Source organism: Lonchura striata, chromosome 12 (genome assembly GCF_046129695.1).
Source record: "Lonchura striata isolate bLonStr1 chromosome 12, bLonStr1.mat, whole genome shotgun sequence".
Classification (NCBI taxonomy): Eukaryota; Metazoa; Chordata; class Aves; order Passeriformes; family Estrildidae; genus Lonchura; species Lonchura striata.
In genome coordinates, this window is record NC_134614.1 from 15614939 (window position 1) to 15640402 (window position 25464).

The 25464-nt window shown below is 42.8% G+C and overlaps 1 protein-coding gene across 6 annotated transcripts in view; it reads right to left on the reverse strand.

Annotated features, from left to right (window-relative positions):
* Window positions 1-50: 50 nt before the first annotated feature.
* The window catches only part of ARIH2 (ariadne RBR E3 ubiquitin protein ligase 2), a 36486-nt gene continuing 11072 nt past the window's right edge, over window positions 51-25464 (reverse strand). For 4 of the 6 annotated variants that reach the window (XM_031505987.2, XM_021531036.3, XM_021531049.3 and 1 more), the window contains 13 exons: window positions 19378-19445; window positions 17639-17702; window positions 12855-13002; window positions 12209-12330; window positions 11212-11321; window positions 10269-10386; window positions 8703-8753; window positions 8581-8602; window positions 6923-7074; window positions 5702-5845; window positions 5279-5347; window positions 4260-4343; window positions 51-3783 (listed from right to left, as the gene is read on the reverse strand). In XM_031505987.2, the coding sequence (XP_031361847.1) occupies window positions 3712-3783; window positions 4260-4343; window positions 5279-5347; window positions 5702-5845; window positions 6923-7074; window positions 8581-8602; window positions 8703-8753; window positions 10269-10386; window positions 11212-11321; window positions 12209-12330; window positions 12855-13002; window positions 17639-17702; window positions 19378-19445 (1224 nt within the window). In that variant the 3' untranslated portion in view covers window positions 51-3711. Of the gene's footprint in view, window positions 3784-4259; window positions 4344-5278; window positions 5348-5701; window positions 5846-6922; window positions 7075-8580; window positions 8603-8702; window positions 8754-10268; window positions 10387-11211; window positions 11322-12208; window positions 12331-12854; window positions 13003-17638; window positions 17703-19377; window positions 19446-25464 lie in introns of those variants that run through there. The other 2 variants (XM_077786141.1, XM_021531057.3) reach the window with 2 other exon arrangements.

The following is a 25464-nucleotide window of genomic DNA, read 5'->3' on the forward strand; positions in this document are numbered from 1 at the left end:
CCCCGGCCCGCCCCGGCCCGCCGCGAAGAAGAGCCGGGACACTGCCCAAGTTAGAAAGCCACAATTTATTTCAAGTAAACCACGGGCACACCTCTGGCAACCGTCTCCCGGGCGGTTTCCGCCGCCCCTGCCCCTCTCTGGTGCCTGCGAAGAAAAGCGAGGGGTGGGAGCAAGTCCTGTGCCCTCCCACACACCTCAACGCTGTCCCACAACCCCAGCCAGACCGGGGCCGAGAAAGGAATTCCCAGAACAAGTGCCTCATTTAAAAATAAAGTTCTATTTTTCACCTGCTTAAAAAGTCTAAAATTTAGAGTGCAAGAGTATAGTACAGAAACCTCCTGCTGCCCCGTCTGCGGGCGGGCGCAGAGACTTCGCTGCGCAGGGCAGCAGTCATGCAGTTTACGGTGTCAGTACAAAACGTTTTGTTACAGTCCGGGAAGCCTGAGGACGAATAGAGATGAGGCAGCCAATGCACTAACACAAGCGAAGCCCAAATAAAAAGAGTACCAGATGCAAGGATGGAGAAGTGTTGGGCTGGCACAGGAGCTGGAAACAAGCGCAAAAAAGAAAAAGGAGAGCAAACATTCCATGTCTGTAGCAGTAATGCATCAAAGGGAAACCTGTACCTCACAATTAATGACTCCTGAGCCAGTTTTTATTACCTATATCCATATTACCTTGCTAACTCAAAGAAGGCCATGAATTTATTAGAGGAAGAAAAAATGGTCTTTTCTTTTGGTGTTAAGAACCCCCATTTCCTTCCTGTCACCTGCCTCCTGAACAGTGTCATTCACCTTACACACACAGCCAGCACCCCCTGTGCCCTGCACACTTTGTCTTGAAGACCATGACTTTCTGTACAACACCAATACAGAAGTGGTCCTGCCTGGGCTGCAAAAGCAAGTCCTGTTGTTTTCCCAGAGTATGGCAATAGGATTTGTGGGTGCAACCCAGGGCTTTCACCATTTTCAGAAAGGATGTTTTGTTTAAAAATAAATGGAACTGTGACAAAGCTCTAGTTTCAGAAAATTTGAAAGAATTAGTGGGTGCACTGTGCAATCTTTATTACTGTTCCTCAGCCAAGCATCTCAGCAGCCTGTTCAGTAAGCCTTGCCACAGCTATATGGTCTGGCTTGTCTACAAACAAGGATTCATAGCAAAATATTTTGTGGGGGCATAGAAGAGGGAGGGAGGGAAGAAAGGAGTGAAGGAGACAAAACCTCATTCTCATTTAGTTCAAAGCTGGACAATGATGTAACAGAAGTGAAAATTCTTTGGGATTAGGGAACTCCACACAGCTGCTCTGCAAAGGGATTAGGTGTTAAGATAGTTATGCTTAGACAACAAGAACACCAGCTTTTATCCTAATCAGTACTTTGCACATTACATTTTTAAAGAATAGTTCAAACATTGGTTCTATTCACTGCAAACTGCATGGTCTCGGCAAACCTTCCTCCCTCCACCGTCCCTTCCTGTGGAAGCAGCATGCCAAGACAATTGTTTGGGGAGGGGAGAGGAAGAGAGACTGACCTCTAGGATATATCATGAGGAGGGCACAGAGAGGCTGCTGCTGGGTGCAGAGTAAGGAATGAAATCAAGAGACAGTGGCTGGAGCAAGGCCAGTTCTATCTCTATAGCTCCAGCCTCGAGGAGAGCCAGAACAGAAAAAGCAGGAACATAAGGAGCCATGGCTATGGAGATCTCTTGCACAGCCAGCAGCTGCTTACAGACCTGCCCTGCTCCCTGACTCCAACCATCTCTCCACAAGCCTGCCCTACCCTCAGCTGCTTCTGCTGTAACACTCCATGGCCAGCAGCTCCTCGCAGTGCACTCCCTTGTTCCCTGAGGATAGATCCCACACCAGGGATGGAAGGGAGGAAGGAAAAGGCCTCTCAGTTTGAAATCTTCTGCTGTGTACAACAAGCATGGCCATAGGATTAGCTACTATGACAGCTACTCCTTGTTTAAAGTAATACATCAGTCTTGATAGAATCTATGAGCCCAATTACACCTGCTGCAAATACCTGGGTCACATGTCTCAGGTACATAAAAGAGGCTCCAGCAGAAGAGTTAGCTTATTCTGACACGCAGGAATTTAGCACTTTCCCCCCCCTCCAGTTTAATCTTTATCAAGTGACATTGCATAAGAACAATACAGGGATGCATCAAAGGCAACACTTCCAAATACATCGTAGAAGAGAATCCCATGAGTTCCCCACAGAGGTGAAAATTTCTTCAGATGAGACAACAGCTGCACCTTACTGGCTGCAAACAACAAGCTCCTGGTGCAAGTGACACAGATATCTGTGAAATCCTAATATATGGCCTGCTTCCTTTAGCAAACAGGCAAGAGTCAGCATTTAAGTAACCTTTTTCATGTTAACCCCTACTAAGATGAACTAGGTTTTCATATTTTTATTTTAGTGTATATTTTACATTAGAAAAGAGAATGTTAATAAAAAAGCTCCACATGCTCCTAACAATCAATTTTCTGTAAGTTCCCACCAGCATCAATACTAATATACAAATAAATTAATTTTGCTAGTTAATTTTCTGCCTGGCTTGGTGCAGGCTCTGCACAATCAGTGCACCTGTATTCAAGTGCTTGTCCACATTGCCAACACGTGCCAGGGAGTGTGTTGTACATAATCTTTCCTCTTTATAATGTAGTGGTGTTTAGTCTCACTTTAATGAATAAGATCAATTTTTCTCAGCCATGCTACCCAGCAGGCACAAATAATCTTTATCAGGCTGCATGGCACTCTTATAACATGGATTCTTTCACTCTGCAAAAGCCCCAAGCCTTGATTAACAACTGTATGCTACTACTCCCTCATCACTCACTTTGGCAATACAACATCCTCCCCACAAAAACAAGTAAAGAAAAAATCTACATGGAAGACCTAAATTCATCAAATGCAGAATCTGATTTCTCTCAATTTCTCTCAAACTCAAGCATATCCCCCAATGCTAACCTGGTCTGTCCCCTACAATTCCTCTGTTTGCTTTTGTTTGTGTAGCTGGATTTTGCACAGCTGATTTACAAGAAAAAGAGATGTCACATGTGATCATACTGAATTATGGCCACTGCTGACACTGTCAGGCCAGACACAGCAGTAGCCACCCTTAACACCAGCCACTCTCCTCATGCAATGCCAATGCTGCAACGCCCTGGTTAAAGGAGCATCAGAAAATCTAGCTGAGATATTTTTTAACCTCCTTCAGTGACTAGGAGGATTTTTGGGTCAGAGGAAGGGAGAAGGAAAGGGGGAAAAGCCCATTCAATTTACAAGCAGATTAAGGAAAAACACTCCACTGCCAATTTATTTTTAAAAAGGGTTTTGTGTTATTCTAAGGTTTGTCTGTATAATTGTACAACCGTTGAAAATTACATAAACTGTAATGATCTAACACTATTAACAGCCATTCAGAAAAAAACTCCCTCCCCTTCTGAAACCATCAAGGGCAGGAGGGAAATGGCCCAGGAAATATGCCAATCTGAGCTCTGGCCTCTAGCCTGGCAGAAACAGAAACAGAAAGATAAGAGAACAAACTGGACTAAGAGGTGGTGTTTGCATGTGTCTGACTTGCAAGGGGAGGGGTGGCTTTGTCCTTGGCCGTGTTCTCCCAGAGGCAGTGCCTGCTTATCCCAGTGAAGCTACCATCACTTCACTCGCTGCTCTCACCCCTGCACTGTCACTTCTTCCTCTCTTATGTGTCATGGAAGTCTTTCAGCAGGGTCCTCCGTCTCTGCTCTGCTATGTGCATCTGATTCTCTAAGTCCTGGTAAAAGAGAAGGTACAAACTGTTAGCATAAAATCTCTGGAAAAGACCTCATTTTCCTTAGGGGGACATGAAACTCCAGCTTGAGAAGCACCAAACCATCACACACTTCATGCACACTCTGGATTACAAGATCCCAAATCCTCTTCCTTTCTATGTGGGCTCCCTCTGCAGTTACCCAGCACCTGCTCTGTCTAAAATGCTACACACTTAAGAAACCTGCTTTTCACCAGAAGGCTGCATGCAGTCTCCTCCAGAGCTCCATGGGACTTGTTTCATTTTGCAGGAATCCCTGAAGCCCTCCCTCCTCTCCCACAAGGCAGTGAGCACTCTGTTTCTACATCATCTGCTGGCTAAAGATGGTTTCTGGATCTAGTTTCTCAGAACCCTCACTTGACAGCTTTAGTGCCCCTGCAGAAGTGTTAAGCCCAACAAACAAAATCTGGCCAACAAGCTCAAGCAAGCAGAACACTCACCCCTCTGTCATAGCTGTCTGCTCGCTCCACCTTCCATGAGAGATTTTCAATTTCAGCTTCCAGCTGGGCTTGCTGGTATTCAAACTGCAAAGAGCAAAATAAGAGACATCAACAAGAAACTGGTTTAGTGGAGCAGTTTCATTACACTTGAGGAGCAGACAAATGTGTTCTACTGACAGCAGTGCTGGCAGAGCAGGTTTGTGTTTCCTCCTTATCCACCTTCACCTAGATGGGATCACCCCTTCTGGGCATTTCTTGTGTAAGCACTCCCCAACCTGCATCACTCAAAATTAACCCAATCAGCCTAAAAACACTGCACGTGACAAATATATCCTAATTCAGCTTATTTTGCCATAAACAGGTCACAAGATGCTCTCATAAGTAGCTCTGCAGGCAGAGTGAAGGGATTGTTAACCACTGCTGGGAGCAGCAACTTGTTCCACAGGCACAGTCAGATCCAGAAGAGAACATCTATTGACAGCCTTAGAGAACACACGATGCCATGAAGAAAGATTCTATAACAGGTTTTACAGGACAGCTGAGTCAAAGAAAAAACTCTCAACTGAATTTAAGGTTATTTTTGTACTTTTTCAGCCCATGAGATGCACCAAGCCAGCAAGGAACTTATAGCAGGAATAAAAAGAAAAGCTACAAAAGCTACACCCTGATCCAAGGAAAAGCTCTCCTCCAGCAGCTCTTCACAGGAAATATGGCCCACAGCATTGTGATAATCTTACCAAGAAATAAATGCACACTTCCAGCCTCAAAACATTCTGGATAAATGGCTTGTTAGTGAAAGTGCAGTGAAGTCCCCTGGGAAAATAATGTAATGTATAAGAGGACAGAGCTGCTGGTCAACTTGAAGTGAAGAAGAAAGGTGCAAACCCACCGATTTATCCTGTCCTTACCTCAAACTCAGGACTAATATTTCAGACACTGTCTAGCTCTGGAATTCAACCCAGCATGCTGCCAGCTATACCCCAAAAAGTTACCAGCAAAAAAGGAGAAGAACATCTTACCAGCTTCTTTCTGGGACCAGACTCCATGTAGTAGGCATATGGATATGTGTACTGCAGGGTGTAACGACACTGTCCAAGAGTGGGAGGAAGAGAGAGAGAAAAAGACAGGAGTCTCAGTCTTGGAAGTCAGCACAGTCATATTTATGCAATCACTGCAGGCTAAGAAGCTACCTATTGACAACTGGAGACTTCCTGGTAGAATTTCCTATATCTTCCTTGGAAAAACTTGTGCAGGTCTGTGTATTGTGGAGTAGGACTTCACAGAGGTCACTTCTAGATGATTTTTCGTTTGTTTGTGTCCTACACCAGAAGTACTGTCCCACATAACCACAACTCTTAAATTTCCTTCCTTACTTGGTGTTATGAATTTAGCATTCTGGCATGTATTGTCTTTGCTGTGCCAAACAAGAGACAATTACCCACCTTTGCAAGTAGTTTTGCAGCATTCTGTAGATATTGCCAATCTATCCATGTTCCCAAGTTGTTCATAACTCTTTCTTGGATTTTCTCCTGGATTCGTTGGTATGTCTGTGCCTCCAGCTGTAAGCTTTTATTGTGATTCTCCCACTGCAAGAGGTGGGGAGACAGGGAAAGGAAAAAAACCAGCATGAGAACAGAGTACTACTGCTGTAAAAGCACAAGCTCTAGCAAGCAGAAATTGGAGTGGGGCAGGAGTCCAGCAAGGCAAGACATGCTGTGGGAAAGAATGGCAAGGCAGCACCTCCAGTAGCAAGTGGTGGAGGCTGTAGAAAACAGACTGACAGCAGCAAGAACTGGGAGTAAATCCAGCTCCCTGAGTGGGAATGCCCTCTGGTCACACAGTGACCTTGTGTCTAACAAGGGGGAAAGTCATGGCGATTCCTCTACTTAAAGGATTTCTATAGGAAGGTCAAGAGATTAAATTAACATTTGACATGGGCTCAGTGAACTCCAGTATCCATGTGCACATTGTAAACATGGCTATTTCCCAAAGCCTGTTGGTCTGGAGAGCCAGGAATGAAGGCATTTATTTTATAACAGCACTTGGCTCATGCTATGAAGAATAAACTAATTTTACTGGGGAAACTGAGCAGCAGTATTTAACCTCTACCACATTCTCTTCTAGAGATATTGCTGTAGAGTTGCTCTGCATGGCCAGGTGCATGGAGCCTGCTGTGTGGACAGACATGCTCTGATGGCAACTTTTAAAAATGTGATTACATGAAATTTTAGTGAAAAACTTTGTTACAGCCAATGGAGCTTTGAACATGGTACAATTTATTTTGTTTTTATCTGTGTAAAGATGTAGTGCAAGGAACAGAAGTTCCTCAGTCCTGAGAGGAAATGATTGGAGCAATATCTATCTACTGCAGCAGCACTCAGCCTGCAGGTATATGTCTGCATAGTACAGTGGCACACAGGCAATACTGATTTTCTCTAGCACAAGGGAATATAGGAGTGAATACAAATTGCTTTGGGTGTGACATCACCAGATTGGATGGGACTTTCAGGGCAGGATTTTGAGTGAAAAACAACAGGGCCTGAAAATTCTGCACAGATTCTCTTTGGGCAGTTTCTTGCATGGAGATTGCTGGCAATGACCTTTGCACCAGGCAGGGAGCATTAAAAGGCTACAGCAGCTCTGGCCAAGGAGATGTCTCCTACCCTCTCAAAATAGAACAAGTACTTCTTAAGGGCCTCCCTGGCCTGTGCTTGCTGACTCTGGTTTACAATATCAGGATTCTCTTTGTACCGACTGCATTCGTAGTACTCGCTGCCGTGAGTCTTCCAATCTCCCAGACACATCCAGCAGAAGTCTGCAGAAAACAGTAAAAAAACCACTGTGATGCACAGAAAAAAACCTCTGAGAAAGAAAAGCTTCAGGAGACAGAGCCCGTCTGTGTTCAAATATTTCTGCTAAGCCAAGAAACACACACATTTTGTATCATCTTGCAAAACAGAACTCAACAGTAAACCAAAAATACCAGCCTGTCTTGAAGATTTTACTTGCACAGCCTGTCATTCAACTATGGAAAGTAAATCTTGAAGTTCTGCATCCTGTACACCAAAACCAGTGGGCAGAACTGCACTTGCACCCTGCACATACTGTCACTCTGGGTTAGAGAAGAGGCTGCCAATCTCTTTTGTGAGTTGCACCCTCCCCACCATGGGCACAGTGCCCCATGCAAACCTCAGTCTGAATAAAACACAAACAATCTCATCCAAAAGTGAACTATGTAATGCAAAAGAAAATCTGCCCTCAGCTCTCTCCAGGAGGGAACAACCCAGGTAACATCAGATGTCAGTGGCTTATGACAATTCAAGTTAGAAGCTGCTGAAATAGGAAGAAGGCAGAGTAAAGAGAGCAATAGTAAAAGTAGAAAAATGTGGCAATTTTCTGATTTCAGAGCGAGGCTCTGAGTGCTCTGCTGCAAAGGAAAAAAGATGGAGATTAAGTTGCTACAATAAGAATCCCTTCTGTGTTACATGAGACTGAAATCTGTAATTCCCAAGTTCATCAGTCTTCTCAAGTGCTAAATCACCATGGTATCTTGGCACTTGGCTGCTCCCCTTATCACAGAGCTCCATCAAAGCACATCCAGTGCTGCTGAGAATCCCAAAAGCAAAGGAAATGAGAGGACAGTCATCTTTAATCACCTTCCCAATAAGGTTCTGCTATTACAATAGTTTCTAGTGGTATATTTAACTCAGAGGGCTGAATACAGCTATCTCACTCCAAGGCAACAGAAATTAATTCTGCCATGAAAAGGTAAGTGCAAGAACAGGCTGTCATTTTGTAGGGCCACACAATGGGCCAGAGACACTCAGGCTGCCAATTGCACAGGAGTGGACTGAGAAGTTCAACACCTGCTGTTAAACATAATTCATAATTCCTGCAGTTTCATATGAGTTGAAGCTCATTACTTCCATCACTAAGCAGAAGGACTTAAGCTGATCTGAGTAAACGGTTACGTTAGACAATATTTTCAGCTGATTACAAATACAATTATATGGAAAGCTCTCCTGTGAGATGGATTCCACTGTTAATATTCTGGAGACTTCTCTATCCAATAGACATGTCAGGGGCAAAAGCCAAACCAGCACTGTAGAACTCAACTGAGATCACAGCCAGTGGGAAAACAAAAGCTATCACACAGAAATCTGTAATTAATATCCTGTTCAATTTTTACTAGGGAGAAAATATTTCAGACACTGTGTTCAGAACTGTGTTCACAATTTGTCTTAATATCACAAAAAAAAAGAGAAGGGATCATCATCACTGACAAACATTGCAGAGAAAATAGCTTCCACACCAAACTTACCATGCTTGCATTTGGAACATTGCTGAAAAAGAAGAGACAAGAGGCATTTGGTTAGCAGAAAGTGTGGGAAAAAAATTCCACTTAGAACAAGGGAGGTTTGACGTGTTCATGGAATTACTCACCATGTGATTGCAGCCTCCGTTCTTTTCAATACAGATATTGCACTTGGGACACTGAGGAAACAGACACAATTGTTAGATCCAACTCTAGCAGCCTTCTGAAGAATGACAGCACTTGTGTGATTATTCCTCTCTGCCTTTTTTTCTTAAAAATATGCATTCATGTATGAGAAACATTATTATATGAGAATATTAGCATTTATACCCTGCTTCCCACCAGTTCCTGACAGCTCCACTTAAAATACACCAGAAAGGCAAAATCAAGAAGTTGTACTGCAGCACTGGACTGTTTGCTTAAGAAAACAAATTTACTGTTGTTATTCCATGTAAAACTGAAGGTCTTGCTGAGTTACCACTCTGCAGTTACTCAGACACAGGGACACAATTAGTTTGTGTATTTCAGTGTATCACAGCTACTTTGGCTGCAGGTAATTGTCACTCTTACTCTACCTTCAGCAGCCACTAACAAATGACATCTCAGCTACCTGCAGAGAATTTGCCTAACCACAGGAGAGCTGCACACACCCCCACTCCACAGATACCCTGGACTGTTCAGATATATTTTCTGGGCTGCATAGGTAAAAAGGAGGAAGTGAGTTTTGCTACTTCATATAAATTTTCATGTCAGGCAAAATGTATGCCAGGACAGTGCTCAAGAAAATAGAATCTTATTGCTACAAACAAGCATAGCAGAAACAATACCATCACCATGCTGACACCTTCTCTAGAGAAGGAAGGGAACTTGAAATCTCTGGTCCATCTAAGTACCCCCTTTCCAAACATAACTGAAGCTTGCAGCTAATCACCACTGTCACAACTGCCACTGACTGTGGCAGCACAAATGTAGCCAAGAACTATTCTGAAGGCCACAAAATGCCCAAAAGACATTAAAAGTTCCAACCTCGGACAGCTAATTTAGAGGCTAAAGAGAATATATTTATACAACAATTCTATAGTAGGTTGGCTAGCATGCACAATATACAATACGATTTCTTTGTCTTGGGTCTAAACCTAGTAGAAGTACTCCAATGTCTCATTTACAGACTTCAACTACCCCATTCTGCAGTCTTTGCCAAATCAAGACACTTTCCCTCACCCTCCAGTTCACAGTACTGCACAAAGTTTTTCAGGCTTAAACACCATTGATGTCTTATTTGGTACTGACTTTGCACTTATGACAGCCTCTCCTTCCATTTTAAATACATCTCAACTGATCGTTTCAAAGTACCCACAATTTTTTTGCCTGTGGGAGGACAGCACACTTGGCAGTCAAAGACAGTCACACCAGGACTGGAATAAGGACCACCAGGTCCTTACTGCAGGAGGGCAGCTGAGCCTCCCACACAAAGCATTCCCAAGGCATTCAGTTGAGTTATATCACTGCCATAGGGATGTAATTAGCTCACACATGACAGTAGCTTCTGACAGAAGCTTCTTGACAGTCCCTAGGGAGCTGTGAGGATTTGTAGTCTGCAAAAAAGAACACAATGCTATGTGTATATAGAATTACATCCTGGTTTCCAGGCAGGGCTAGAGGACAAGAAATAACATGCAGGTGCCTCTCCTTACATCTTTAGTGTGAGCACTGATGTAGTTGGCTGTTTCAGAGTCATCTGCACACTTGGTGAGCCATTTCCGAATGGTAGCGCAGTCTGTGGGTGCATGGTACATCTGCCGACACTTAAAGCTTAAAAGTGGGGAGAAGAAAAGGAAAAAACCATATCAATTTCTACGGAAATGACTCAAGGATTGAGGTTTTCCTGACCAAAATCTGGGGGCTCAGTAAGGGATAGAAATGCTCTTGTGTGTTAGTAGAGTGTCAAGACCGAAACTGAACTCCAGTTCCCCCTTCTTGCGTAAAAGCCAGAGTGAGGATGGAAGTGAACCCAGGCCTGACAAATCACGTCTGAGGGCTGACGTGTCCCTTCTTAGACCCCACCTATGTCTCCTCTAACATGACTGCAGAGTTTTGGGGTGGACCAGTCACTTATAAGTAGCCTGACTCCAGTAGCAGATATCAGGCACCTGTATTAGCGTGACTTGACAACCCCAGGTGAGTAAGGGCTATTTGCATGGAGATACCAGAAAGCTGGGTCTCTAAACTGGGAGTAAAATGTTTTTAATAAACTTAAAAACTCAACTCCAGCAGATAACAAGAAGTTATGATCCATGATTACTACTAGAATCTATATTAATCACTGTGTCTGTAGGAAAATTTTCAACCTAGACAAAATGTGAGAATGGTAGATTTGTAACCTCTTGGTTACTTAAGCTGTGTTCCCTGGTTGTCAGAACACCCAAGTTCCCAGGAGTTTAGGAAGCAAGGGGACATCTGACCACCTGCAGAAGTCAGATCACAAGTGTCCAATTACTCAGGCTAACTCAAGTTACAAACAACTCCAGCAAAGTATTTCAGATACTTCTACACACCAAAACTGTTGGCAAGCAAAAAGATTGGCTCTGAGGACAGCATACACTTTCCCTGTGATCTGTAACCTTCTCTGTTTCTTACCAGAAGACCTCATTGCAACGATTGCACTGCACTCGCCGGGCTTTTGGCTCTTGTACCTGTATGACCATAGGGCAATCTGCGCCAGGGCACAGCTGCAGCTGGTAATGGCTCTGTGGACACAACAAAGGAGTAAGATCAGGAGTGGCTGCAGGAGACCATTATCTGTTCAACTTTAACCATTCCTATCCTCAAAAATATACAAAGAAGTTATTTTGTATTAAAAATGAGTGGAAAGTGTCACCAGGTCTTGCCTATCAGAGCAGATCCTGCATTTCCTGGTATGGAAGAGGTTTGTTAGTTACAGCTTCTCTAGAACAGGGAATTCAAATGGATGGTTACAAACTAAACACAACAAACAAAACCCCACAAAGACAGTAAACAAACTATTTCACTCAGTTTGAGCTCTTTCCCCATCTTCTCTTTATCTCCCAGAAACTATTCAGCTGCTTTCCTGTGGTGGCCATTTCTTCCCAAAAGGTCTCTTATTGAGAAGGGGTGACACCAAGCTTTCATATTGCTTTGCTGCTTTTTTAGTGCTCCCTGTCTGTTCCCAGTTATCAGAATACTCCTGCACATTTAACCTTAACAACTGCTGCTTTAATTTCAAGAAAGCTCACATAAAATGTAATTGAGCAAGCCAATTCAGCTGGACTACCCTAAGCTGAGGGACCTATTTTTCTGAACCTAAAAATATTTATGTAAGAACAAGAAGGACCAGAATAATCAGATTGAAGTTTTGAAATTCTCAGCTGTAACACTCTGAGAATTCTGAAGCACCAGCCAAGGAGTTAGTGGATGACCTTACAGCAGAATTTACTTTGGCAACCTGCTAGAGCATTTTGTCAGTGGGGCTGTCCTACAGAAGCAGACACATCATGCCTATTGAGGACAATTTTGCTGCAGTTACTGCAGTTCTAATCAAAAATGCAAGACACTTCAAATAAAATTTCTGCAAGTCATTGACCCAGGGTATTTTAAAAGTGTAAAAATCTACTACCTCCACATAGTCCCTGAAGAGGTAGCGCCTGTATTTGTCTTTCAGCTCTTCACTAGGCAGCAATGGAAACACAAAGTCTTCTGGTGTCCGGAGTAGACAGTCCTGAGCCATGCAGGACACCCCTAAGAAGAGAAAGCAACAAAGCAACATCTTAGAACAGTGCAGCTTATGGTAAGGGGTGAATGCACAGAGAGTATTCAACACAGTTTCCTTGGTGCCATCTGTTGTTATGGCAAGAGGGATAAAACTGTGAAACAAATCAGGGCTGCTGAAAAGCTGAAGCCCAACTGTCTTCACCAAAAGATGACAGGGCACATGTGCATCCAGGACCAGTGAGTGTTTCAACCAGTATTCACAAGGTCAGATACTTAAATTAGAGAATTACATGTTACTGCCATGCCAACATGAAAGACAGGCTTGGAAAAGCCCAAAGCAACTCTGGCAACTACTGGCTTCTCCCCAGTACAAAGGGAACAGATGTTTGCATCTACAAGCACTCTAGGGGGCATTGCAACAGTACATCATCAGAGATGCAAATTCTATTCAACAAGATTTGCAGTTTCTAACTTGTTAGTCATGCTCTTGACTCATCAGAATGGCCAGTGGGGCAAATACAGACCCAGCACTGCATCCACCTTGAACTCACCAACTCCAACACCATCTTTGACGAGCACTGTACAGTGCTGCTCCCAGCAGCTGCGACAGAACTGGTGCTGACAAGCCAGGGAGAGCAAGTTCTCCTTCCGGACAAACTGCATGCACACTGCGCAGTGGTGGGAGGAATGTACCATTGCCTGGGGGAGAAACAAATCAGCAGTGCAGTGAAAGCAGCCCAGACCTCCCAGAGCATTTTCTGCTCATCCACAGACACCTGCATCACCCTCACTGTGACAATGGCCTCCATGGAGGTCCAGGCCAGAACAGGTTCATAAGCAGCTGGTGTGCTAAGGTGCTGCATTGCCCCAAACAGTCAGTCCTTCTCAAGAACCTCACAGAGCACAAGCTGACAGTCACTGAAGAGTTTCTGCATCTCCTCTAGTGCTGCCCAGAACTCCCGTTTACTTTTCTGGTTCTTATTCTCACCTTGTTTGAAATGTATCATTGTGTTAGTCCTTCCCTGGATTTACTAATATTCTTTGCTAGTTTAGCCAGACTATCTCCAGGCTCTGGAGAGCAGCTGTCACTGCAAACAGACTCAGCAATGCCCTTTTACCAGACAGTAATTTAGGGTAATGGAAGACGTAATTATAGAGTGTTTATACAGAGAGGAAAGGGAATTCACAAACTATCACCTCCCATCTCTTACCTTCTACCTATGCTACATTTGGCAAAACAGGCATCGTCCCTTCAGCTGAAAAGGATTAAGATGTTTTGTTTCAAATCATGCAGAACTGCTATTGCTTCACCAAACCACTGAAAGTAGTCTGCTTCCCCCTATGTAGTGCAGAACTGATCCCCAGACAACAGATCAGCCTTCAACACATCTCTGCTCACCCCTGGGACCTGCAGAACTAGGTCTAGCCCAGCATCATCAAAACCATGGCTCTACAAAGCTGTCAGCTGCAGTTTATGTTCCAGTCTTTCACAGAGAAGTCATATAATCACTTTGGATCCACTTTGCTACTCGTGGAGAAGCTGTACAAGCCTGCCATCAGTTTCTGGGCTGACCTCTGCATGCCAGAGATGTGGAGCAGCAGCACCACGACACGCAGCCACATGACTGACAGAGCTTGATTCATGCATGGCCACATCAAAGAGGAAGTAATACAAATTTGTTCTAAGTGGCCTCACTTACAGACCAGAACAAAATTCACTGAGTCAGTAATTGCACTGATTGCCTGGATCAGCTGCTCAGCCTGAAGAGCACATGTACTACCTCAAACTGCCTCTCTGAGCTCACCACTACAGCTTCTCCCTAAGGGGGTCAGTCCCTCTACAGACACTCACTATGAGCATCTGTCCCCAGAATCACTCTGCATTACAAGCTGAAGCACAGAGCACCTTGCTCTAGCACACACAGACTGTAATGAATTGCCTAGCAAATCAAGTTTAAGTTAACCTTTTAACCATATTATCTTTCTTCCTAAAATAAAATCACAGTTTGTAGGAGACTGGAGAAATTATTAATAGCTCAAAACAACTAAAGTGTGTGTTTGGGTGGGGGCAGGACAAGTTGTGTGAAGCTGGGGTGGTCACTGCTCTATATCCTACCTACTGGAGCCTGGAACCTCTGGTCCAGGCCCAAAGTGGATGAAGCCACTGGAACACTGAAAACTCCACCTGTGGGGAGGGACCAGAACAGATAAAAGGCCATAATAAGAATGTGCAGCCTTGGTGAGTCCCACTGCCTTGGACCTTACAGCTAAGACTGACTGGATCCAAGGTGGTCACTATTATCTCTCTCTCTCTCTTTCTTCTCCTAACTTCCTTTTCTTGAAATTAGAGTTTGCTCAGTGCCTTGCCTTACTTTAATTGGATATTGCTTTAATATTTGCCAAGTCCTTTATGACCCAAAGTTTGTAAAGAGAAGTTTGCTGTTCAGCCTCCTGAGAAGTTTGTTTTCTCCTTCTCTTCTCTGCCCAGGGGTATCAAAGTACCTAAGCCCTTTCAAACACACATTGAGAGAGCTCAGGGTGTGACAATTTTTCAGGTGCAGTGAGCAGGGAGTCCTTAAGGGTGGTGAGGAGCTACTTTCTACTGGGACAACACACAGAGTGCTGAACAAAGAGAATTGTTATTCAGTCAAAGCCAAATTTCCCAGCAGAGAGATTGTGTTAAAAGTGCAATCTCAACTGCTACCTTCAGCTACACTTGCTAAAGGATTAAAAGCTTGTCCAGCTTTGAATGGACAGAACTGAGCTGAGGAAAATTGGCATTCTCTGGCTGGTCTTGTGGAAAAAAATACAGTATTTAGCAAAAAAGAAGAAAAAAAAAATTGGTAAGGGCAAATCCATAGTCTGCACACTTTTGGGAGCTGCTTTAATAGATGCCCAAAAAGATAAGTACAGAGCTAAGCAATGAGATAAGGTGGTGAAGGGTCTTTGACTGAATTGCCTAAAATACTGCAGGTGACCATGGAGGCAGAACACAGTGCCCAGCAGAAATCACATAATGAGTTAAATGCTGAAAAGAGACTAACAGAAAATGTGCATATTTAATAAAAATAATCCCTTGTAAGAGAAAGAAATTTGCAGATTGCCTGCTCGAAGGGGGAGGATTTGGGGAATGAGGTGGGGCTTTCCAGACTCACTAAAGAGGTGGACCTTACTGACGATGTCACTTGCCTTTATCCTTGGGAGCAGCTTGATACAGCAAAACCAGACCCCCAAGCTCTCCCTAAACTCTGCCTACTTAAAAAGACTGATGCTTTTTATGAGATGGAGTGTGAGGAGGCAGCACCCACTGCAACAACTAAATAAATGCCTTATTCTGCAACTGAGCTGGCTCAGCTGCAAGAAAAATACAGCAGGCATGCAAAGGAAGCTGAAACAGTATGTGTGGAGGATTTCACTGATGGAGAAGACAGCATAAAGCTGTTGGAGGATAAAACACAAGGACCCTGAGTGTCCTTCACAATACATAATGGCAGAGAGCCCTGGTCTCTGACCCAAAGGACAGCTCACTGGGAAGGAGGTTTAGACCCTTGGAGAGGGGAGGAATCTCAATTCCCACTCCAGCACTGACTAATCTGACTGAGAGTGTGCAACAGGCTACCTGCATCCAATTGATACACAAGAGGGGTCTTACAACCTCTCAGTCTTCTCCCATGCTGTTGTTTGCTGAGCCAGAGAATAAATGCCCCTGTGATTAAAGGACTGCCTGATGCATTGAAGCTTTAGGCAACTCAGTTGCTTAGAGCTTAGAGCTGCTTGTGGGGTGGACTGCAGGCAGGACACGGTCTTACATGGGGGCAGCTGGTAACCTATGGCAGACAGGCAGGATGTGTTGCAAATGAAGAGTGAAACTGCTATACAAAGGGCAAAGATCAGAGATCCCATGGGTAACCAAAGATGCCCATGGCAAAGAACACAAAATTAACACCAGATGGAGAGTTCTTTCTTTTTAAAACCAGTCCAAGCATGACTGGGTTTTCTTTTCTCTCTCCTCTTACAGGTATTTAATGAGAAGATGACTGGCCATGGGAAGATGAAGTGGCAACAGGACTGAAGAGTTACACTGTTCTTCACTGTATCAATTATTTGCATGCATTTAATCTCAGTTTATATTTGTTTTGTCATGTTTATATTTGTAATGTTTTGTCTCAGTTTTGTAGTATGTATAGAAGTTTGCCTCAAGCATTGTTTTGGGTTGCCACATTGGGTGAAAAAGATTCCTATACCACTTTCTACCTTCTTGGAGCAAAATACAAAGTTATTGTAAATTAAAGTTGGGAAAGTGCTCAGTCCAAACCCAGGACCCTGACTGAAATGACGTGTCAGTGATCTTCACCTTGCCTGCCAAGGAGATTGGAATGGCCCATTGCAGGGGGAATACTCAAGTGACAGCTGACACAAGCCTTGGATAAATCTTGAAATACACAGACTTATTTGCAGGTATGTCAAATTTAAAAGACTTTTTTTCTGGACTTTAGGCAGATGACTGGAGCCCATGAAGCTTACACTCCTGTCAGCTTAGCTTTTTCACTATCTGCTAGTTACAAGAGAGCTCAGATGACAAATCAGGCTTTTAAGATCTCCTTTTCCCCACAACCCTCAGTGCTTCCCAGATGTAGTATTTTATCACTCATAATCTGACACATGGCAATGTGTTCCTAGGGTAATTCTGCATTGTACCAAGACACCCACTGTGAATGAAATCTATAAACATGCAACAGGAAGTTTCTATTTAAAGGGAGGAGAAAGTATCTGAAGATCTGTGTAGCCCTGGCTACGAAAAACAAGTTGTTGGTTCAAATATCAGCACTGACTGAATCAGCAGCAACACAACTCACTAGGAGATGTAGCTTAAGTATCCCTCAGCTGAGTGCAAATAGATAAAAAGGTTAAAGAAAAGACAAAAAAAAATTAAAAATCTGTTCCAGACACAGAGAAGCTCTGCTCACTCTGTGCAGCCAGAACTTCCTTTCAGTGTCTTTTTACAGAGAACAGAATCAGAAGAAGCAGCCAAGCCCATGCACTCTGCTCCTTCCATTGTCTGCCATCACTTGTGCCAAAAAATGATCCTAATTTTCTTGAAGAAAGTAATTCTTGAACACTACCTGCAAGCCAACAGCAAAGCTGGTATTTACATATTAGAGACCTCTTGAATGCATTCCCATTTCAGAAGTAAACCCAGCAATGAATCAGGGTGTCAGACCAGAGTTTGCAAAGGGTTAACACTGGATAGAGGATGCCATTAGTAATGCAATCCCCCAGGAGGGGGGTCAGAGGTGTCTGCCAAGGGAACAGACGGGATTGTTCACATACTTACATGTTTGGATGAGGTGGGCTGAACTCGAGCTTCTACTAGCAACTGGGCAGCATTAGACTTGTGCCTGAAAAGGCAATTGAAGAATGATCAAGTTCTGAATATATTTTGCATTGTTAAATTGATCCTTCTTGCCTGAATAAACAGTTGTCTCTGTGCAAATAGTAGGGTAGGTTTCAACAAGGAAAATGGAAATGTCTGCTGTGTGAGTCTCCTTCATACAGAGAGCTGAGCTCCCCTCAACAAAACTTTATGAGAGTTTATTCAGAACCAGAAGTACTACTTCTCCTGGTAATGGATTAACATTTCCTTTATACATCTTGATGAATATTTTTCTACAACTATCTCCCTCCCCTGAAAAACTATTTTTAATCTAAGATTTTCCATCCACACTCCTAGAGGAGTCCTAAGCCACTGTCCACAATAACACACAACAGTGAGGCTCTGGACTGTCTTCCTATTCCTCTGCAAAATTAGGCTGTCGTGGTTAAGTCTCACTTTAACTCCACACTATTGTCTACTTAACTAATAACTTTGTGACAGATTATCACCCTTTAGGCATATGAAGCTGTCTATCAGCACCCACAGAATTAAACACATTTTGCTGTTTGTGATTTCCTTTGCAGATGAATGTTTATATCTCACTGAATTCAGAAAGAGCAGCATCGCTGTTGTGGCCTTGTTGTAAGTACTCCCTCCTCACCGGCACTTCTTAGTTGTACTAGTGAGCTTTCTTTTGACAATGTCATTTTGTACCAAGAGAGAAGTTTGAGGACTAGATCAACAGGAGAATAATTTGCAAATTCATCACTTTAGAAGTAAACCCTTCCCCAGATTTCCTCTTGTTTAAGTCTCATCAGTTAACCTGCAGGACTACCCTGAGCTGCTAAGAAGGAATCTTGCCCTCCTTGAACCCCAGAGAAAAGCTTTCACAGGATATAGAGTAACCAAGGAGGCAGCAGCATCCATAGAGAGGATGCATTTTCCATACGTTCTCTGGATGAAGTTGCTGGCTACAGGGCCAAAAATGTCAAGAATGAGTCAAGCTGATATGCTCTCTATTTTCAGACAATGTTCAGTTCTGAGCCAGTACTCTGTGGTGGGGCTGCCAGCCAGCCGTGCCTCCCAATGCACTTCCCGCATATGATGTTTGGGCCGAGTCCGAACCCTCTTTTTGAAATCACTTGGAGGGCTTTGTTACAGTGACACTGGCCAAACAAGGGAGCTGCAGTGCTCAGTTCTCTCACTTTATTTCCTTCTGCTCTCCAAATGCTGGCCAGCTTGGGAAGAAGCATCACTTAATGTCAAAAGGAACAAAAACTTCAGTGTGAATGTACTGCTAAAGGCTACCTCAGTATAGGGTCAGTGCTCCTTTATGATTTGTGGCTCCTGTGTTCAAAGCAGAACATACATTATCATCATGTCTATTAAATATAGATGCAGCACTCTCAATCTGCTATCTCAAAATTTAATATAGATCTATCTAGAGGGTTCCTAGCATAACAGTAATTCCTAAACTGAAAGACATTTACCACTACTACTCCCTCCCTGTTTAAAAGTTTCTTACAGGCAGTGCAGCCTCAACAAATCAATAGCTTTCCTCTGCTTCCTAAAATGGACTGTGTGTCCTGCTTAAAGGTCCAAATACACTTGCCAAAAATACCTATGGAGCACCCTGAGCATTTCTGCAAAGCCAGAGGGGAAGCAATAAGCATAGATGAGATAAGACTATTTACACTTACCTTTCCAAAATCTCTGAGATTTGCCAGTGGAAACTAACTAATACTAGCTTTGCAACAGCATGTGATACCTAGGTGGAAATAAAAGAAAAAAAAAAAAGGTCAAACTTTGCACATTTTGAAGCCACACCTCTGCTTAGTAGTATGATTTTCATATAAAAATTATGCAATCTCAGTACAATATCCCAGTGATAATCAACTCACATCAAATTGTTAGACATGATGCTCACAGCCAGCAACATCTGCAATACAAAAGCTGGAATGAAGCATGGGTGTACCAAAAACTAACTCATGTACTTTGTTACAATAGCACAGAGAGGAAGGAATCAGGAATGCACTGGATTAGCTTAACTGCTCATGGAAGCCCCACATCCAGTCCTGACTGTCACCACCACTCCAGAGGGTCACGCTAGACTACAAAAATGGTCTAGTCCTCACCAAAAATGCAAAATAGGAACCCCAGGGCAGACAGATACCCCTTACTGAGGTGGAGAAGCAGCAACAGGCTGCAAATGCAGGAAAACTGTAACAGCAAAGGGTATGGAGAAAATACACAACATTTTGCCAGCCCTTCCCTGTAGAGAAGAAAGTTACACACTGGAGTGGAGAGGAAGATAGAAAACTACTGTGACAGGACCTGTTTCCATGCAGAGCTGCTTGCATTACGTGGACTCTTGGCAAACACCAGCATAATCCGTGCTAGCCTGAGAACCATCAGAACACAGCAACATGACATTTAAAGTCATGCTACAAGGGTACGAGCAAACAAGTTCTCCTTCAATTTATGTATTAGTTTACTTCAGAAGAAAACACACTTCTCTGCTTGCACAAAAAGACTCCTACCCACCAAGACGACAGATATCTGCTGAGCTGATAGACCTTCACCCTGCTTCTCGACCCATTCAGGTCCTAGAGTTCAAACAAAGCAGGTGTCCTCCAAACAACAGATCCTTTCCAGGGGAGTTCAGAGGGCTGACAATGCCTGTCTTCTCATTGCTATTTGTGCTAGAAAGCTCCTGGGCAAGTTCAGTGTCTGCACATTCTGCATTCTCACCCTCTGACACCAAAGGGCTCTGCCTCCTGCTCTCCAAGGTGATCTATCACCAAGGCATCTCTCTGCTTTGCTCAGAGAAAACAACTCCTTCTGTTCTAGCTGCAGGAAAGTTGCTTTTTTTTTCCTTCTAGAGGAGCTGTCAGTCCCAATCACTGGCTGAAATGCCACAGACCTTCTTGAACCCCGCTACAGGTGAATTATAGGACGTGATGTAGTAGAGACAGCACACCAACACAATCTTGGAAGGAAAAACAAGCAATGGTAACTCCTACAAAAACAGTCAGGCTCTGCACACCTAGAAGCAGTACATTCATTACTCTCCTAAGTCAACCCTGCTGAAGAGGTGCAGTTTCACAACACAACTGACCTATTGCTGCCACATGATACTGCCCAGATCCTGCACTGGCATTTTTCAGTGCTGGACAGTTGGGTCAGTGAATTAAACCAGGGCAACACCAACACACAAAGCAGATGTGGTGCTTAATTGACTCTTATCCATCCCTACATTCTGATGTGTCCACTTTGTTGGCCACTAAGAAATCCCACTAAAATAAGAGCAATTTTCAATATACACATAACCCTTTATCTAGGAGAACCAAAGCATTTAGCTCATGCTGTGCAAGATCTGGCATGTCACCTTCCTCAACTTTAGCAGCAATGTGATGTGACCCTCTGAAAACAAAGGCTGCCAGGCAGCACTGCCCTCCCTCCCAGCACAGAAGCCTGTGATTAGATGGAGTGTGGCACACAGGGCTGCTGCTGCCAGCACACACAGTCTGCATGGAAGAAGTGACACTGCCAGCCTGGGATGGGCTGTTATCTTAAGCCCCCAGCCTGGCAGACCCAGACAGACACCTCTGACTTGTCTGTACAAGGAAAACATCTGCATTTGAGTCTGTAAAACAAACAAGCACCAGGAACGTGGTCTCTACAAGACTGGCTTCCTACAAATGCAAACCACATGCTAATGAATCATTCTTTAGCAGTAATGAAACAATTTCTCAGTAGCAGTAAGGAAGAACTGACAGAAGAAAACAAACTACTGGACTTAAATGGGAAGCTGATTTGAGTATTTTTCAGTTGGATTTTCAGAGCCTGAGGTACAGCATTTGTTGCAGCATCAAAATTCAATGGAGTTATTTGTTCCCTGAGGAGAAGTCAAATACATTCAAGACTGAAGATGTATGGATAAAGACAAATACCAGCAGACATTTCTGAAATCTAGCAAACTATCCTAACACAATCAAATGCTTTTGAGCCAAATTGTCAGGCAAAATGTGGAATTAATGCTCCAGAAGGATGCCAGACTAAGAGATCTAGAAGGGTAACAAAGCTTCTGTGACTATTCCTATTTAACTCCAACTACAAGCACTGACTGGATCAGCTGTAGTGCTAATTTTAGTATTTTCATCATAAAAGCACACAAGAATACAAAAAAAAAAATTCAATTCATAAAGCCTGATCCATGACATTAGACCACTTTCATAAAAGCCCTGAAGCAGAAAAAATTTTGATATTACCTGATCAGAGTGCATGTGATCTTGCAAAACAGAAGTCCCACAATCAGACAGTTGCAGCTACAAATGCACAGTCTCCTTGGCACAGAAGTACCAGCTCTTACAGATTAAAGATAGGCAACATTCAAACTGTAAGAAAGAGGGATGGGAGAGGAGCAAACAACTGATGATGCTGGGGCTGTGCCTGCTGAGTGGAGTCTCACCACATGCTATGTCCTCCTCACCGACAGCAAGGCTGGGAACTCAGAAGAATTTACAAATGTAAATTCAGGGGCCAACACTACTGAGGAGATTCCAGAAAACAAGCATGAGAAGAAAAACAAATGTTTAACTAGAGCCTGCTTTTATTGATTAGCACCACTCCCCAGCCTCTCTTCAATGACTGTATACTCACAATGACTGAATGATTGTACCAAATCAGCCAGTTCTTCCACAATAATAGCCCAGAACAGTTGAAATATTTATTTGTAAGCTTGAGCAAAAATATGCTGAACACAGAAAAATACCATTGCAATCAGAAGCTTGGTCCATGTGTACATATTCATTATCTTACAGTACTGAAGTAGCAACGTACAGCTGATACTGCTGGCACACTGTCCAATGAAGCATTTCCTTGACAGAAGTTTCACCCAATGAAATATCTCAAACTTACAAAACACTTCAGAAAGAGCACTGATTCAGTCTCCTCTCAGTCACTGGGTGCTACAAGATCTCAGGAATTTACTAGCTTTGTCTCAGACAAAAAACACATTGAAATAAATTATGCCTCTGATAAATTGTCTGTTTTGTTTAAACTTTCCTATTCTCATTTCAGAATCCTAAGAACCAAAAAAGGCAGTAACACAGCCCATCTGGTGTCTTGTTGGCAGCAGCTTCTTTCAGTGAAATACTTCTACAGACCTCAGTGCAAAGGGGAATGCTTATTCTATATGTTGCACTATTTCAGTATTTGCCTGCAACCCATCAATTATGCCAGTGCTTCTACATAGCCTGACTTCTCCTGAACTCCTTTATCTGGGATAAAATTTATTAAGTTGAAAGCAATATTCATGCTAATTTTTTTTTTTTTTCTTTTCCTCAGTCTCATTTCTCCACCACCAGCTTAAAACTTTAGTATCAAAGATATACCCAGTCCAAGTCTGAACCTGGAAAATTTCTGACTAAAGACCAGACGTCTTTCTTCAAGATGTGGCAGCAAAGCTAAACAGGCAGAATCTCATCCAATCTGCCATTTCCAGCTTTATTTTAAAACAGGTAATTTATCACCTCCAAAGCCTCTTCCAAATTTCCACCAGTTTAACTCTGACTTAAGTAGGGCTGCTGTTTGAAGGAATGGGCACCAAATGTTGTTCAGTGCACTGGAAAGGGGGCGCAGTGCCTATGCACAGATCAAGGAGGCTGCTCTGCATAAGGAAAAGACTCTACAGAAGCTGTGAAAAAATTCTGAAGATTTTACATAGTGCTGAACAAAATCAGATTCTGAAAGTGGAAAAAATCATAATGCCACCACATCAAACACAAATGTATCCATTTTCTGGAAGAGTGCACAATTTTTTTTTCATTATTATTTCCATCTCCATTTATCTTCTAGTTTCTTTAGTCTCCAAGTTAAGCAAAATTCTCACATTTCTGAAGTGTGAAAGAGAGTCTGGCACTCTTTAGGATGAGACAATATCAAAAGAGTTTGCAAAGAATCTCTGCAGGTCCCTTGCTATGTTCAGAGGGCTCTAAAACAATTGTCTCAACTTGCTTCCTTAGATAAGCCAAGGTGTTTGGAGAGCTGATGTTTCAATTCTTTACAGCAGAAAATCTTTTCAACCATGCCACCTTCACAATTGCTAAATAAGACAAAAATGTTTCCTAAAAGCTAAAAAAACCACCATCTTTTGCAGAGCTTGTATTCTACAGAAATTGCTCAAGCATATTTATATCACATGCACATCTCATGAGTTCATTTCACTTTTCTCAAAGGGAAGGCCTGTTTTTTGGAGGTGCATTTCAATCCTCATTTTTGCAGAGATATGGTATCAGGAATTTAAAACAACGATCATCACATGATTCTTAAAGAGATTCAATTCAGAATGAGCTGGAGATGATAAGAGTCTGGTTGGAGCTGACATCCCACGGCTTTGCACCAAGCTGACAATTCCTGTTAGATCAGGATTGCACTGAAATGTCTGCTCAAGAAGAACACAAATCTGGCATAAAGAAATGTAGCTTCTGTTTATTTTCCCTAATCAAAGGTTTTTATACAAATAGATTTAAACAAATAGGATTAGTCTTGAGAAGCATTTGTTTTAATCCACAAATAGTTTTTGTTAGTTCTACAATGAAAGGATGAACATCAAAAGATACATGTTTGTGTGTTGCATCCAAACCTCTAAAAAACACACTAAAATTCTTTACAACAGGAAAGGCATACAGAGCAAAAGCCTCTGAAATTGTTTCTGTTGGTGAGAAACTATGGCAAAATAGACTGAGCTGAGCTGGCAGTAGAGTAACACCTTAGAAAGAAACCATAATTTGTATTGAGTAATTTCACTGAAGAAAAAATCCCTTCAGCTTTACTTCAGTATGCTGAGGTAAGGAAAGTAAGCCACAAATGGAAAAAAAATTTCATTTTATACTTGTTTTTCTTGTGGAAATTAGATCTGACTCCCTCCATGCCCCACTGGAAAAATTACTTGACTGCCCTGTTTTTATTGGAGGGTTTCTCAGAAAACTGCACAAGTATCAAGAATTAAGAAAAAGCAACCCAAGTTTTTTTTTGGACCATACTTTGTCCTTTGATCTACCTCAGACTTCCAATATGTAATCCTAGTAAAAAACTCATGAGGTTGCAGGGGCTTGAGATATGATTCACATCACCTGCCATAAACACCCCAAGTGTTCAAAGTCTTGTATGCAAAATATCTGTTATGGGTTTCTGAGCATAAGAAGATTGCTTTCAAAATTGAACTCAAATTAATTTAATCTAACAGGAAAACCAGACAGTCTTAAACCAAAAACACATATACTACTTTTTTTTTTTCTTGTGTTTAGGCAATTTTTGGTTTTTTTAAGTGAGAAAAACCTTTAGGTTTCATGCAAAGGATAAATTACAATTTGTCTGACATTTCAGGCCCTCTCCTGATTACAGACTGCAGGTAAGAAATGCCATTTCATAGACTGTAGCTGCACTCTCAATACCATGGAAAGGTTTTGTGAAACAGCACTTCATAAGCTCTGCTTCATCACAGGTTTTAATCTGTACCCTGTCACTCACCTTCTGGCATGCAGAGTCCTGGTGCCAGTCTGCAAGATTAGAAGCATATTTAGGAGGCAGACTGCAGTTTGGGAATGGCAAACACTGCTGGTGTTACACCATGGCTGTGAAGCTGTCAGTGTATAACCTAGCTGGCCACATACTGAAGAAAGGGGATCTGGGGTTAAATTCTAGCTCTTTCCCTACATTTACACATGGCTTTAATCCATCTGCTCTCCTACACAAGGACAGCAACAATTTGAGCTGCAGCTGCC